Raw genomic sequence first — 15179 nt, forward strand, 5'->3', positions numbered from 1 at the left:
GCTAAAATGGTGTATGGTGTATTCGGTGAGTGAAATGGTAACACAAAGGCACAAAGGACTGAGCACTATCAAGGTTTTGGGTCTCTGTAGAAAGTGCTAAGGTACATGATATTGCTAGTATAATATATATTTAAGTATAATTGAACCTCCACTCATTATATATACCCGGTCTATTTTAACGTTGCGTAACACTACTTAAACGTCGTTTTCTTCCTCGTCACTTTCATGCCACAATCAAGATCAAAATCTGCAGGACGTAATACATCAAACAGTCAATCATCTGTTAAGAAAATCGTCACTAGACCACCACGGCCATAAATGTCAAAGTTGAAATATGTAATAACGTTAGTGGCTCCTGGCGGAGAGTTTAAGTCCGCTGTTTCGAATCATTTGCCGCTGCTTTCTAGCTGTATCCGCTCCTGCGTGAAATAATTAATAACATGGAAAATTGAGTAAAGATTAATTGACAGGGACGGATTTCGGAATCTGTATTTATAGCAGACGCAGACAATCTGTCACGACGTACCGTTTGATACGGCGTTCCTTTTATTTCCGGTAGACTGGTTACGTTCCTTATTTCAAGGCTAAACACTCTTTAATACCTATATTACTATATATAGTAACAAAATCCAGGATATTTTACGGCTATTATGGCAAGATCTAGGTCATTATGCAATTTCGGCCACCTTGCTCCTCGGCATTATTTTTCCAGAATGGGCGAGTGAATGAGCGCTGGTGCAAAATGACGTAATCAACTGTGAGTGACTTTCAAGATGGCTGCTGACGTTGAATGAGCACACTCAATTTTAAGTTTAAATGACAAAGTTAATCGTAATTAACAAAGCTTAATAATGATGATTAATAAACTCAAGAAAAGTATATAATAACTCTACAACAGACAAAAATGACCCTCAGAAATTTCCAAAAATGATTTCGGTTTGAGGGTAGAAAAAGGATCGGATCGGTGAAAGCACAAAAGTTTATAAAACAAACTGGCACTAAATGTGATTCTCCCTCAGGCCATTATGCACATTTTAGGGCCATTATCGCATAATGGCGAGCAGCAACCAAATAGCAACCTCTATATAAGTATATATCTGTAGCCGTGGGTCGCCGGCATGGCCTTCGCTTTGGGGTCGTGTGGGGAATTGAACTCGCTGGCGTAGTAAGCGCCGTACGCGGAAACCCTCGGTTAGTTTTGTGCGATACTGGTGTATTATTATTTAAGTTCTCTTAACCATGAAATCCAGTATCCTCTTTGTTAAATTATATGATGCATAAATGACAAAACACAAGATGTCATGTTCTAGTTAATTCTTTTTAATGTTTCACTGTGGTGGAAAGCGTTTATCAAATGTATAGTATTATTTATGATAATGTCCACAAATATCACAATACAGCTAACACCGGAATTTTCTTAAGTTACTGTTAAGTTGTAAGTTTTAAATACTATAGATGTTGTTAGTTCCGAATTCAAAATAAGACGATTAGATTTTGATTGTTCTAAATTCAAAATTAGACTAATTTAAAATATAAAAATCAACAATATAAAATGAGAAAGAGTTGTCATAGTGATTAAGCCTTAATTAATGTCAGAGGATAATCAAGTATGGCTTGTGTGATAAAAGACAAGGAAATTGATAATTAAGCCACAGTTAAAGTATTTAAATCAAAAGGTGATAATATTTCCTTATTGACCACTATGACATGTTTATATATTACTAGAGTTGTAAAATTTATCAGTTGAGAATCTAAAAGTAATTTTTATTTAAATATTTATGCAACATTAAATTCTTTTATTGGTTGTTTAAAATATAAAAGTTAATTTATGAATAATATTGAAAATATTAATGTTTTCACAATTAATACTCTAAAAGCATTTTGACTAGGAAATGCTATGTTACATGTCCCTTACCAGTCTAATTCTAATTATCACATCATTGGATTGCAATACAAATTTCACCACCACATTTTGTTAACAAAAAGAGCACTTGTCAGTGTTTGTGGTTAAACATTTTGTTATTCGAATTAAAGTTAGGATCTATCAATACTGCAACAAGCATTACAACAAATAAAACGGCAACGCCTTAGTTTACCTGTAAAAATTACTTAATTAATAGATGTGTTAAACGAATTCGAATGACTTTTGCCAATGAAATTTGATCATAATTAGTAGATTTACATTCATTTAATATTATAAAACAAAGTACTCCATCTTTTTGCAAAAGCTGCCCAAATGTGATACACTATATTCACTTTATTTGTAAGATTTATATAGCAAAATATGAAGATTGTTCAATAAATAATAAATCGGCTGCGCATAAATGGCGATATTGGCGTCACTTCCGGTGAAAAAAACCCATACTTTGATTATTTCATTTCCATAACAAAATGCCTTTTCTAGACGTTATTCTAATATTACATAAAGCTAAAGCTTAACATCATGGAAGTTGGAAACACAGCTCCTTGTATTGTTTTAACATTTGTGCCACCTTTTCTTTTCAGGGCTATCACTTGATGACAGTCTGGAGTCTCGAAATCTGTTAGTGCTATTCGTTTTAATGAAACAATTCCCTTTATGGCTCTACTTCATTGGTTTTGCAGCATAGCAAAAAACAACACACGCAACAACATGCCCCCACGAATAAGAAGGTATAAAATATCCAGTCCATTATGGTCACAGCGAGGGCGAACTTTATCAGGGACGTATCACAGCAATCACCCGAACCACCACAACCATCTATAACATCCGAGTAGTTTCCGAAAACCCAAACACTTCCTGTAACATCCAGATATATAAAAAATAAATTACTCAGTAAAAGTAAAATGATCTTTTATCTGCATTAAATTTTGTTCTATTTTTTAAATTGTATTGTTTTTATTTTTGTTTGATAAAGTGTCTATATGTCAAACTTACAATATATTAACTTTTGCAACTTCCCTCTTCTTCCATATAAGCTATGCATTTACAACAAAAGAAGAAAAATAATGAGAAGAAAAAATAATAAAGAAACAGGCTCAGATTAAAATAGAAACACTTTTTTCTTGTGCATTTTTAAGCTCGATTCGAGTACAAAGCGTTGCAACGCTTTTCATTTTTTCTTCTTTTTGTGTCATTTTGCATAATAGAAATTATGATTCTGAGAACAACAGGATGTGGGTATTGTCGGAAAATTGTCAGACCAGTAATTGGTCCAGACATGCATTAAATGATATTATATACAAAACTTGAAAACTATTTCCTGTTCCGCTTTGTTAAAAGAAACTCTGTAAAGTCCCATTTAGCTTTGTTACACAAATAAATTAAAGGAAACCAGGTAATAATTTATTAACCAAAATTTAATAATTGCACCAGATTTAAATATGTTTACTTACATAACAAATGTAGGATACTACGTCATCGGGCACCTGCTGAACGCTTCCACTCGGAACATTTTTTTGCAGAAAATCCGTCGACTCGATGGTAAATTACAATTTTATTATAAGAAAACGTAAGGGTATAAAAAAAAATCATGTAGCGCACCAAAGAATGGGTAAAGTACTTGAGATAATTGTAAAAAATGTTTATAGATTCATTGCCTAGTTTAGGCCTGAAAACGGGATAAGTGTTTTTCTCTGAATGCTCCGACTCGGACTTTTCACGAAACATATAAGAAATAAGGTTGAAAACCTTCTTGAAAATTATTTTTCACGTACCGGAACATAAACCGAGTCATGTTTACACATTTTTCTAGATTGGTTTAAAAGTCAGTTTTTTTTAAGTTAATTTGATTTATATAGAAAATGCTTCCACTCGGAATCGATTTCAGAGATGCTCCCACACGGACCCAAATATATACATTTTGAAAGCTCATTGCTGTGTAAAGCTTTTATGGATTATATTCACAATTGTACACCATTTTGTCAATAACTAATGTGTTTCGCGACATCAAATTTTTCCTTCTTTTTATAGAGGTCACTTCTTTGATTCGTCGGGCAAGAACAAGGCGCCATGGCAAAGGATCACTTTACAAAAAAGTGCACTTGGCTTGTGTTGGTATCAGATCCGAAGGGATGATTAAAAATTATTGCCAACAACATAGCTAGGACTATAAGACTTAGAATTGACAGTTTGGATATCAAGAATTAAGTTTTATTGAGATGTTGAAAAATAGTGGTGTTTTATAAAGAAGTCATTATACATTGTTTAGGTTATTAAGATTCTGTTGGACTCGTACACATACTCGTACTCGCCCTGCATTTATTCAATAATTGAACACTTTAATATCTTGTTAATAATTTAATACGCAATGATTTGCGCGTTTGTTAACCTTGTGCTTTGAGGCTTTAAAAACATCAAAATGGTACGTTTATGAACATAAAGAAGTCAATATCTATCGGTTTATTTGAAAAGTTTATTAAAGAACAATATGTAAATCATTTTTGTCATGAACAGGTTAAAAAGTCAATGTACTGCCATACCATGGTACATAAAGCATGTATCACAATTTAATTTAGGTATGCAAGTTATCATAGGTACCTATTTTTTTACCTAAAATAACAAAATTAAATAAATCAAAAAACAAAGATCACAGTTATTTCTTAATTTCTTTTTATTAAAATATACATGTTTGCATTCATTTCTTATGAAGAATTTGACTTACACTTTATAGAAAATATATTTTTGATTATCTTCCTTTATGAAATGTAAATTCAGTAATATCTTTACAAATAATGCTTTTTGGAACTTACAATTTTAATAAATCCTCATTTCAGGATTATATTTATGATATAAAACCATAAAAATTGACTTACAGGATCTTTAAATGACATTATAATAATAACAATTATACAAGAAGGAGTCACAGACAGTAAAATTCCCCGCCGAAAAGGAGGAAATTCATTTCAAAGGGGAAGTAACCCTTACATACATGTAAAAATCCAAGTAATGACACTCGTGAAAATTAATGAAAAAATTTAAAAAAAACAACAACAGCAAAGATGCATTAAAATGAACACTTCTGGCCCTTATGCTCTGCTATTCACCTCTTTTAAACATGTTCAATATAAAGCTTCAAGTTTATATCTCAAATACCTTTAGAGCTATGGTCCTTGCAAACTAATCATAGTGAATACAAAAGAGCAATAACTCCAAAACTGGAGAGTTGTCATTCCTGTTTGCGGTATTTTACTTTATTGTAATCTATCCTCCAGTAAAGTTTCAGATAATTTGATCTTTTATGACATATGTCCAAACATTAACGCAAAAAATTGAACAAAAGACAATTACTTCAGAGAGCTATTATTCTGGTGGTTTTTGAATATCCCTCCTCACTGAGATATGTCCACAGTTGGTATCTAAAATATTTGTTCCAGCTATATATATGTATCGTATTCTAAAAATGCTGGTTCATTGAATTCTAACTGATTACATGAATATACGAACTTGAATATAAAGATATATTTAAAAGATAAAATATCTTAACACAGCAATGTGCTTTCAAAATTTGTCCGAGTGGGAGCATCTCTGGAATCGAGTCCAAGCGGGAGCATTTTCAAATTTTATAAAAAGAATTAAGAAAAACTGACTTTGAATAGAAATATTTGAAACCAATCTAATATAAGGGGTAAACATGACTCGGTGTATGTTCCGGTACGTGAAAAATAACGTTCAGGAAGGTTTTCAACCTTATTTCATATGTTTTGTGAAAAGTCTGAGTGGATGCATTCAGAGAAAAACATTTATCCCGTTTTCAGGCCTAAATCAGGCAATGAATCTATAAAAAAATTTTACAATTACTCAAGGTCTGTAGCCATTCTTTGGTGCGCTAAATGATTTTTTGATACTATTACGTTTTCTTATAACAAAATAGTATTTACCTTCGAGTCGACGGAATTTCTGCAAAAAATGGAACAAAATAGTATTTTACCTTCGAGTCGACGGAATTTCTGCAAAAAATGGTCCGAGTGGAAACGTTCAGCAGGTGCGCGAATCCTACTATTGATAACTGTACACACAAAATCTTACACCATATAAACGTTTGATTTTGCCACAGACTAGCATCTACCACAATTCAATACTTATAAAAGAGTTTGTTTTTGTTTTTTTTAGGACAATGACATAACTGTATTCATGAAAGTTTACAAGATATTAACTTTTATCACATTTAATTATGCAACAGATTAGCATCTTCCACAATTCAATACTTGCAAAAGAGTTTGTTTTATTAGGAAAATGACAAAACGGTATACATCAAAGCTTACACTCAGGATATTAACTTTTATCACATGTCAATACTACCACAGATCAGCATTTACCACAATTTGATACATACCACAGATTAGCCACGCAATGGTGAACTTAAATGCAATAACCCCTATCGCTTTCAACACTTTTCGTATCTTTACCATCTTCTCTTCAGAATCAGGGAAATCTTTCTTTAAATACATCTCTATTATAGAGAAGACGGTCGCGAATAGAAATGGTACGACTCCTCCAACGATAAGGTATATAGGTATGAGCTTTTGTATAGGACAATCGTCTTGGTAAATAGCCCCTGAAATAAAAGAGTAGGTAGATAACTGAAAGGAGTATTAAGTTTAGTTTGGTAGCATGAAGGAAATAAGAAACTTTACATTTATTACTATGTGTGCAAGCGATATGTTTTACGAAACCAAACGCTGGATACCGGTATTTTGTGCGCACACGAAAACTATAGTCTGTCCCACCAAATTTGAATATTCCATTTTTTATTAAATATAATAGTGAACTCATTTAAATTAATGTCATGTTAATCCTGACATCAATATCTCTAGGCATGTTTTTCATTTTTTCCATAAAGTCAGTAATATGGTCAAAATGTTAAAATTATATTTTTTCCCGTTGACTTACGTTGTAACCTGACGTGACGTCCATTTCAAAATGGCGGCGCCCATACAGACGTCATTTAGGGTTCGTCTCACAATTAGCGTGAAATGTACTCGGTTATTATAAAAAAATTGATTATTCTTATTTACTTACTGATCAATAGCTAAATGTTATCATTAAAATGAAAAATGAGACAAAGTTGGTGTCGAAAAGGCAATTTTACTAGCAAACCATTATTTAAAAATAATCAATTTAAAATCATTTGATAAATTATAACACACATTTTAGATTTATATAATTATATAATTACCATATTTTATATTCCTTTTAAGAGAAAAGGAGCAATATTATGAAGTGATTTGAGTAGATAGCTTTTCAATCAAGCGCGTATGTTGAATACCGCAACGCGTCGTAAGGGAACGGGAACACTAGCTAGAAGACTGAAAAAAATGGTTCTTCGCTAATGTTTAATTAACATAATTCTGTAGTTGTCTGAATACTGTCCATTATAGTATGTATCACGTCTATTTAAAAATAATTAAATTAACCAGGTCCGATGGATACAAAAATATGTTACCCGTCTTATATTTCGGGTGCGATGTTCGTGCGTTAAAACTTTTCGTAGGTTTTAACTTTCACAACATAAACCTGACGTATAAATCGCCAACAAACAGAACAAATATAACATTAGCATGCAAATCTGACAAGAAATATATAGAAAGGGGAACTGATTCACTATATGTTTAGTATTGTTTTGCACAGTGTCTACTTTAACTAGCTCAATTGCTAATGAGAGAACACAGACTCGCGTGCGAGGAAAAATGTAAATTATAAGAATATAAAAATGCTTTCTAGTTTGAGCAACCAAACGTTGGCCTAAACACTTTAAGCTTGTAAATACAGATTAATTTTCCGTTCTCATAATTTAACAAAATGTCCAGAAATACCGGCAGTGTTTGATATTATTAAGAATAAGATTGAATTGGAGCGTTTAATCAGGGAACAATAAGTTTTTTTTTTTTTGTAGACTCAAAGTGTTACATACTATGTTTAATTGAAGGGGATATCGAGTCAAAGAGAAACACAGAGTGATGTCCTAAATAATTATAGCCTTCCTAAAATTTGAAAAATATTCAGTGAAAAACAATAGCTATATTTTTTCGCGAGAGAAAATACACAGCATAGGGTATATTTTGTAGCTAAAAGAGTAGGATTTACAGAACTCTTGAATAACGAGATAATTTGTAGGGAAATTATTTTCTGAGAAATATATAAAATAGTTTTAAAAACATAAAGTCAAAACGAAGGTTATATGTGAATTAATGGAAGAGGTATTCTTTCATATAGATTCATGCCATTATAAGTGTGTTTAAAATTATTAAAATGTTATCGAAAGTTTTATTGTTAAATATGAATTGAAGGTGTACTTTTAACAATTACTTCAAAATCTGGGTACTGTATTCAAAAATTATTTTAAATGCCATCAAGACAAATTTATCTCGCTTAAAATTATCTTTATGAGGTTACATATGCCTAACCGCCCTCTGCCAATGCCGCAAAACTGGAATCATCCATAAAAAGCGCGAGGCATTTTTGTTACGTCACATATTTCGTAAATTATTGGTGACGTAATAATGTTTTTCATCAGGAAATCCATTTTTAATAGTTATAAACATTGTGCTGTCGAACTAAATTTATGGGCCGTTCTTGAATTATGGATTTGGAACATACTGGATTATGATGTGTTTCATTTACATATTTCATTTGCTAACCAAGATATCTGCACAAACGGAACAATGTTTTAATAATGAGACGGATTATGAAAAAATCTGGATCATCATAAGTGTAAATGTCATGCCATTCAGGAGTTTCAAAGTCTACGGAACTGGATATAAACTGACAATGAAGTGATCTTCAGAATGCGAATTTGTCGTGACGTTTATAAAGATCTATTTCGAAACTCATAGGGATTCTATTCAGCTTAAAAGTAAGTGCTATTTCTAGATCTACTCCACAGACTCGATGATCTTGTTAAAGTTGTTGCTTGTTATTCATTTTTTAAAGTTTTCTATCATGCATTGCAACGAAACTGTTACCATCTTGTAGATACAGCTTTGTAAAATAATCATGAAACGACCCCGAGAACATCATGTACATTTTAAGAAACATGACACGTGCTTTCTCCCGTTCATCTTCAAATGAAGAGTACTTCGGCAATGGCTACGGAAAATAAACAACAGAGATTTGCCGTAGAGAAATGAAACTTTGCTTTTACAAGAAAATTAGACACTTTAGAGAAAAATCCTGAAAAATCTCGAGGGTGACTTTTTTTTAGTTTACAAAAAAGTTTTAATTTTTATTCAACGTGTTTTTATTAATTCATACCAGGCAAAAGTTCATTTCCATTTTTAATGGGACAGACTATAGTACGTGTGAAAATGCGATAGTGAAACATGGCCACGCAATAGCTACGTGCGCACGTGAAAGCTGTTACATGGCTGCGTAAACGTAATACCTATCACGTGGCCACGTGATACTGTCCAAATTATCGTGTGCGCATGTGCTCTTAGGCTATTAGGAATGGGACTCTCCTCCAATGATAAGGTATAAGTAGGAAAAGAAAATAGCCGTAAAAAGACTCCCACCTACCCCCTTCAAAACGATGTAAATATGTAACAGAATGAGCATCGAAACAGAGGCTGATTTGTACGAGGGGGACGTAGCCTCGAGTATTAATCAGGTTGCCAAGTGTTTTGATGTTATTTCTCTTTTGTATCATATTCAAACATAAAATCACGCTCCCGGTTGTCACAATATGAAACCCCGGAGGAAATGTTACCAATTGAACGAGCATCTGCATATGAAATTTCTGTCGCTTTCCCTTTCTCTGCCGTCACAATAAGTAAACCATAGCAAAAAATGAGCCAATCAATGGCCATGCTCCGGAGTGCGGGTAACTAAAATACATGCACTCCAGTTAACGCACGGTGCCTGTATGTGTATACGATTTAACTTTAGACACATTTTCAACAGTAAGGTCCCCTATGATACAACTGTAAAGGAGCATAAAAGAAAGGTATATGGCAGTAAAAACTGTAAGATGACGTAAAGATAGTAACATAACTTATAAGTTCCCGTCTTCTGTTATTTAAGCCCAATTTGGACACAGTCGTTCTCCCTCATGTATGAGTGTTTAAAATGCTTTAAAAACATTTAATTCCTAAAATGTTATTATATATAGTTTCTTACCCATGACGATCTTGGCGATATTTAGGCCGAAAAAGACGAAGACAATAAGTACAACCACAATTTTGACAACTGAAAATTAAAAATGGGACAGCGTTAGTGGTGAAAGCGTCTAGGGCTATCATAATGTAAATTGGAATTATGCTCACCCCCAACACACCCGCGCGTGCGCACCACACACGCACACACACACACGCATATACACGCACGCACACATGCACATACACATACAAAGAACTGAAATAAAAGTTTTCACATTACTGGGTTGTTCGGTCAATGAAAGATTTAATGCAGAAAAAAAGAATAAAAATAATAAATTGATGCCACAAAAAGAAGAAAAAGAATTTTGAACCTTTCAATTTTTTTTCTCCGAAGAGGCTGTCTGTAATTCCATGACCTTGACCTTTGCCTTGACCTTGACCTCGGCCTTCACCGCTACCAGCTCCGATACCCATTCCAAAATTCCAAAATCTGAAAACAATATTGTTCTATTTTATCTGAAACAACAATAACCTTAAACAAGACTGTATTTTATTAGTTAGGAAGATTTATAAACTGTTGATTTAATATATTAACCGAGTCTCTATGCATGTGCTATATTGCAAACTACCGATTCAGATTAAGAAATATATTAAGTAGATGTAAAAGGTAAGATTATTAAAATTCCAACACAAACTTATTTAAGTTATCTGTACTTTTGTACGTAAAGACATGAAATTTACATGTATACCGACTTTTTTAAGCACTTTTGAAAATAGAAATGATTTTATCAAACGCGTCTGTACTTAAGCAATGAAAGAAAATCAATAAGCAACAGTTTAATGCAGACTTATCAACTTATTAAGTGTCATGTGTTGAAAATAGATATCTAAAATGAAAAAAAAAAGATATGAATAAATACTTACATAAGAATTATTAAGATCCCTTAACAGTATAAAATATAAAATGGTTCAGTATTATCATATCTCCAAACTATTATAACGTTCGTTGTTATTGTTATTTCTTAAACGTGTATGGATTTGAATTTCAAGAGTTTATATATAGATGTTTGATCATCGCAATTTACTACAATCAATGTTATAATGTCAAAATAAGCCGTATACACAGTATTAATGCTATTGACAACGGTATTTGTTGTATACGCTATATAAAGTACGGTCAATTTTACTTTACCGATATTCAGGTAGTAAATTAAATAATATTATCTAATGTGTACAATATATTTTTAGAATACTAGAACTTTGGTCTGTGAATCGGTGTATTAAAAAAACTCCTATATACATTAAACATGTAAACAAATATTCTCATTTAACATGTGCTGTATATAATGGTAGGGCTTTAAAGCAGCATGCCTCCAGTTTAATGCTAATGTGTTTGAAAGTAAAATATGATAACAGAGAAAGTAATTTACACATCGCAAACGGCACTTACAATCAATTTTAGTTACCAATATACGTAAATACCTCCTACTCCATAAGTAACGCAGTAGAATTATAGAAATTGATACTGCAAAATCAGTCATAAAACGCACATAACATGTAAATAATTAATTAAATACTGAATAGTTTTACTGTTCTTAATACTTACATTGAAGATTGAATTTCTTAAAATATTTTGGCTCATCTGGAGGCGTGCTGCTTTACAAAAAAAGTTTGAAAAACATAACATAATCTAGAGATGACATGTTTGAATAGTTTTAATGGTTTAGGTATTATTGGTAACTACTACTGCTGCTGCTGCTACTTATGTTAATAATGATAATAATGTTTATAATAATAATAATGATGATGATAATTGACGACGAAAATGATGATAACTTATTTATTATTGATATAATGATAATGATAATGATGACTTTTCATTATTGTTATTATTATTTTACAGGTATTACGGCTATTAATAGTGATTATGATGATAAAGCTGGTATGGTGATGATGATGATGATGATGATTATGATGGTTGTGATGTTGTTGTTGTTGATAATGATGATAATGATGCTGATGATATTGTTGATGATGATGATGATGTTGTTGTTGTCGTTGTTGATGATAGTGGTGATGATGATTTGATGATGATGAGAAGGGTTGCTCAGTCGGTTGAGAAGCGAGTGTCCCGGGTTAACCGCGTATCGCAGGAACGTAAAAATATTGCAACAATTGTGCAAAGGTAACACATAATTATTCATTTCTGTAGGAATCCATATATTTTTGATTTAATCAAAATGAATTAACGCTAATGGTTGCTGGGACATTATATTTTAAAGCTGAAACATTTCCAGGATAATGCATGTTTTTCAAAATCTTTCGTGAGAATGACGACCTGGCTGATTTAAGGGCGTTTTGTTGATTTTTGGGGCGTTTTAAATACAAAATCATTTTTTCATTATCCCTTTTAAATTCGGTGCACTTGTCCCTCTATGATTTACATTAAAATTGGCAAAATAAAAAGAGCCGAGACCTTTTTTTTTTGGAGGTAACGCCGATTGCTGAAGGGTGTACCAAACAACACGGTTACCCTATAAGAAGTTACCTTTTAAAATTTGATCTGCTTTTTTTTTAGGTCAGATATAGTATTTTTTCCCCTAGACTTACGTTCCAAATCCTACTTAAAGGAAACCTCCCGGGGTTAAAAAGGAAAATAAAAACATTTTTAATTTTTTATAAAGACAAAAAGGGGGAAAAATTTTTTGCAGAAGATAATAAGAAATTTATAAGAAATAATTTAAAATTGATTTTGTACGTTATTTGTTTTTAAAAGCATTGCAACGCTTTTCAATTTGTGGTCGTTTTACACAATTAGAATAATTATTCTGGAAAAACGGAGTGAGCAAGAACATTAAACTCTAAAAAATATGTTCAGTCCTGTCATGTCAAAATCCAAGTGACACCTAATGAAATATTTTCTTTAGTTCAAATTAGTTTCTAAATTAATGTTCATACATTCCATTTTCATCCAGCCAGCTGATGCCCCATTACGGTTTTTCCACTTTGCACTTTTCCCAGCAAATAGTTAACCATATCACCAGCAAGCTATGATCTAGCAGATTGACAATCCGAACTCATACTTGGCGGAAAAGGCCGAGAAGATGCGGTTGACAGTTTGACAGATGTCATATCAAAACAAAGTTTAAAATGCGTTATTATACATATGTTGTTATTGTTAGGTTATTGTATTAGCTCCTTCAAAACGGTAGTCCCGAATGAACTCTTAAAGTAAACCTCTTTCTGGAAATATTTGTAATGTTGGTTAAAACATCATGTCGTGTAGACCGCCTCCGTGATCGAGAGGTTAAAGTTGATGACTTCTAATCCAGTTTCCTCTCTGTCGTGGATTCGATCCCCGGGAGATGCTTTGGTTCTTCAGCACGGAGGAAGGTAGTACTGGTGAAGGAACGATGGTTAGGAAACTACCCGCCTATATGACTGAAAAACTGTTAGAAAAAAGCGTAAAATGAAACAAACAAACAAACAATCATGTCGTGTACCCTTATTCTTTTCTTGTATTTGATTAACTTTTAGATATCTTGGTCCGTTTCCTTACCATGTCAATTGTTTCGACCGCTTGCCCCTCTCTCTGTAGGTTACATTCCTACCAGGGAATTTGGACTCTTTCATGTGCGTAGGCTATTCAACTAGCTTACGGAACGCCGGTGATTTTACTCCTGAAGTAGCGCAATCGTACCTGAGATAATGCACGAAGGAGCACCTGGGCACCTTCCTCCAACAGTAAAGCTGCAGGCCTGAAAAGCCAGCATATGACCTCTATTGTGTTGGTACAGCGTTAAACCAAACATAGATTCCGCATTCCTTTACCCTGCTTATTTTCACATTCTTGTGTTACTTGATAACAAGGTGGGGTTCGAATCACGGCCAGGTTAAATATTTTTCGGCCGAAGGCCGTCTGATTTCACCTTGACTTCCGCTAAAATTAACAGTAAAGAAATGAATATAGGCAGAATTTTCATTGGTCAGTTTAACAATAATAGCCTGTTCGGACATAAGACGATTGAAACGAACTTTCGACTAATTTGCAGTATCTACCAAATCTTTGTTTTATTATAAATTCATATTCAAATCAAATTCCATTTTGATTAAAATCAAATAATGTAAGTGATATTGTTTAAATCTAAGATGACAATTAATGGGGGAAAACATTGCGGGTAATAATGAACTGAAATATATTTAAAATTGTATTTTGTACTGTTCTTAGCGAAATTTGATTTAAATGCATTACAACGCTTTTCAATTTTTGGTCGTTTTACACAATAAGAATAATCATTCTGGAAAAAACGGAGTGAGCGGGTGATCTGAAATTTTACCTGCATCAAACAGAACATTAATCCCTAAAAATAATTCCAGTCCTATCATGTCAAAAACCATCGGTGCAGTCCCTTTAAAATTGAGTTTTAATTCCCTTCATTCAAATTTCTGCTGATCACAGGACTGGAATATACTTTTTTAATGAATATATCCAAGTGACAAATCATCATCCTTGAAACCTAATGAAATATTTATTTTCTTTAGTTCAAATTAGTTTCTAAATTAATGTTCATACATTCCATTTTCATCCAGCCAGCTGATGCCCCATTACGGTTTTTCCACTTTGCACTTTTCCCAGCCAATTATAGTTAACCATATCACCAGCACGCTATGATCTAGCAGATTGACAATTGGAACTCATACTTGGCGGAAAAGGCCGAGAAGATGCGGTTGACAGTTTGACAGATGTCATATCAAAACAAAGTTTAAAATGCGTTATTATACATATGTTGTTATTGTTAGGTTATTGTATTATCTCCTTCAAAACGGTAGTCCCGTATGCACTCTTAAAGTAAACCTCTTTCTGGAAATATTTGTAATGTTGGTTAAAATATCATGTCGTGTAGACCGCCTCCGTGATCGAGGGGTTAAAGTTGATGACTTCTAATCCAGTTTCCTCTCTGTCGTGGATTCGATCACCGGGAGATGCTTTGGTAGTTCAGCACGGAGGAAGGTAGTACTGGTGTAGGAACGATGGTTAGGAAACTACCCGCCTATATGACTGAAATACTGTTAGAAAAAGGCGTAAAATAAAACAAACAAACAAA

The 15179-nt window shown here is 32.9% G+C and overlaps 1 protein-coding gene across 1 annotated transcript; it reads right to left on the reverse strand.

Annotated features, from left to right (window-relative positions):
* Nucleotides 1-1285: 1285 nt before the first annotated feature.
* On the reverse strand, nt 1286-11167 carry LOC132712859 (transmembrane protein 272-like). The gene is made up of 5 exons (XM_060695297.1): nt 10999-11167; nt 10446-10564; nt 10097-10165; nt 6315-6536; nt 1286-2779 (listed from the first exon to the last, which is right to left on the reverse strand). Exons 2-5 carry the CDS (start codon nt 10546-10548, stop codon nt 2577-2579), a joined length of 597 nt encoding a protein of 198 aa, XP_060551280.1. The 5' UTR covers nt 10549-10564; nt 10999-11167; the 3' UTR covers nt 1286-2576.
* Between the last annotated feature and the right edge of the window lie 4012 nt (nt 11168-15179).

The sequence above is a fragment of the Ruditapes philippinarum genome, unplaced genomic scaffold (assembly GCF_026571515.1).
Source record: "Ruditapes philippinarum isolate M1 unplaced genomic scaffold, ASM2657151v2 ctg1421_1_1_1_1, whole genome shotgun sequence".
Taxonomy (NCBI): Eukaryota; Metazoa; Mollusca; class Bivalvia; order Venerida; family Veneridae; genus Ruditapes; species Ruditapes philippinarum.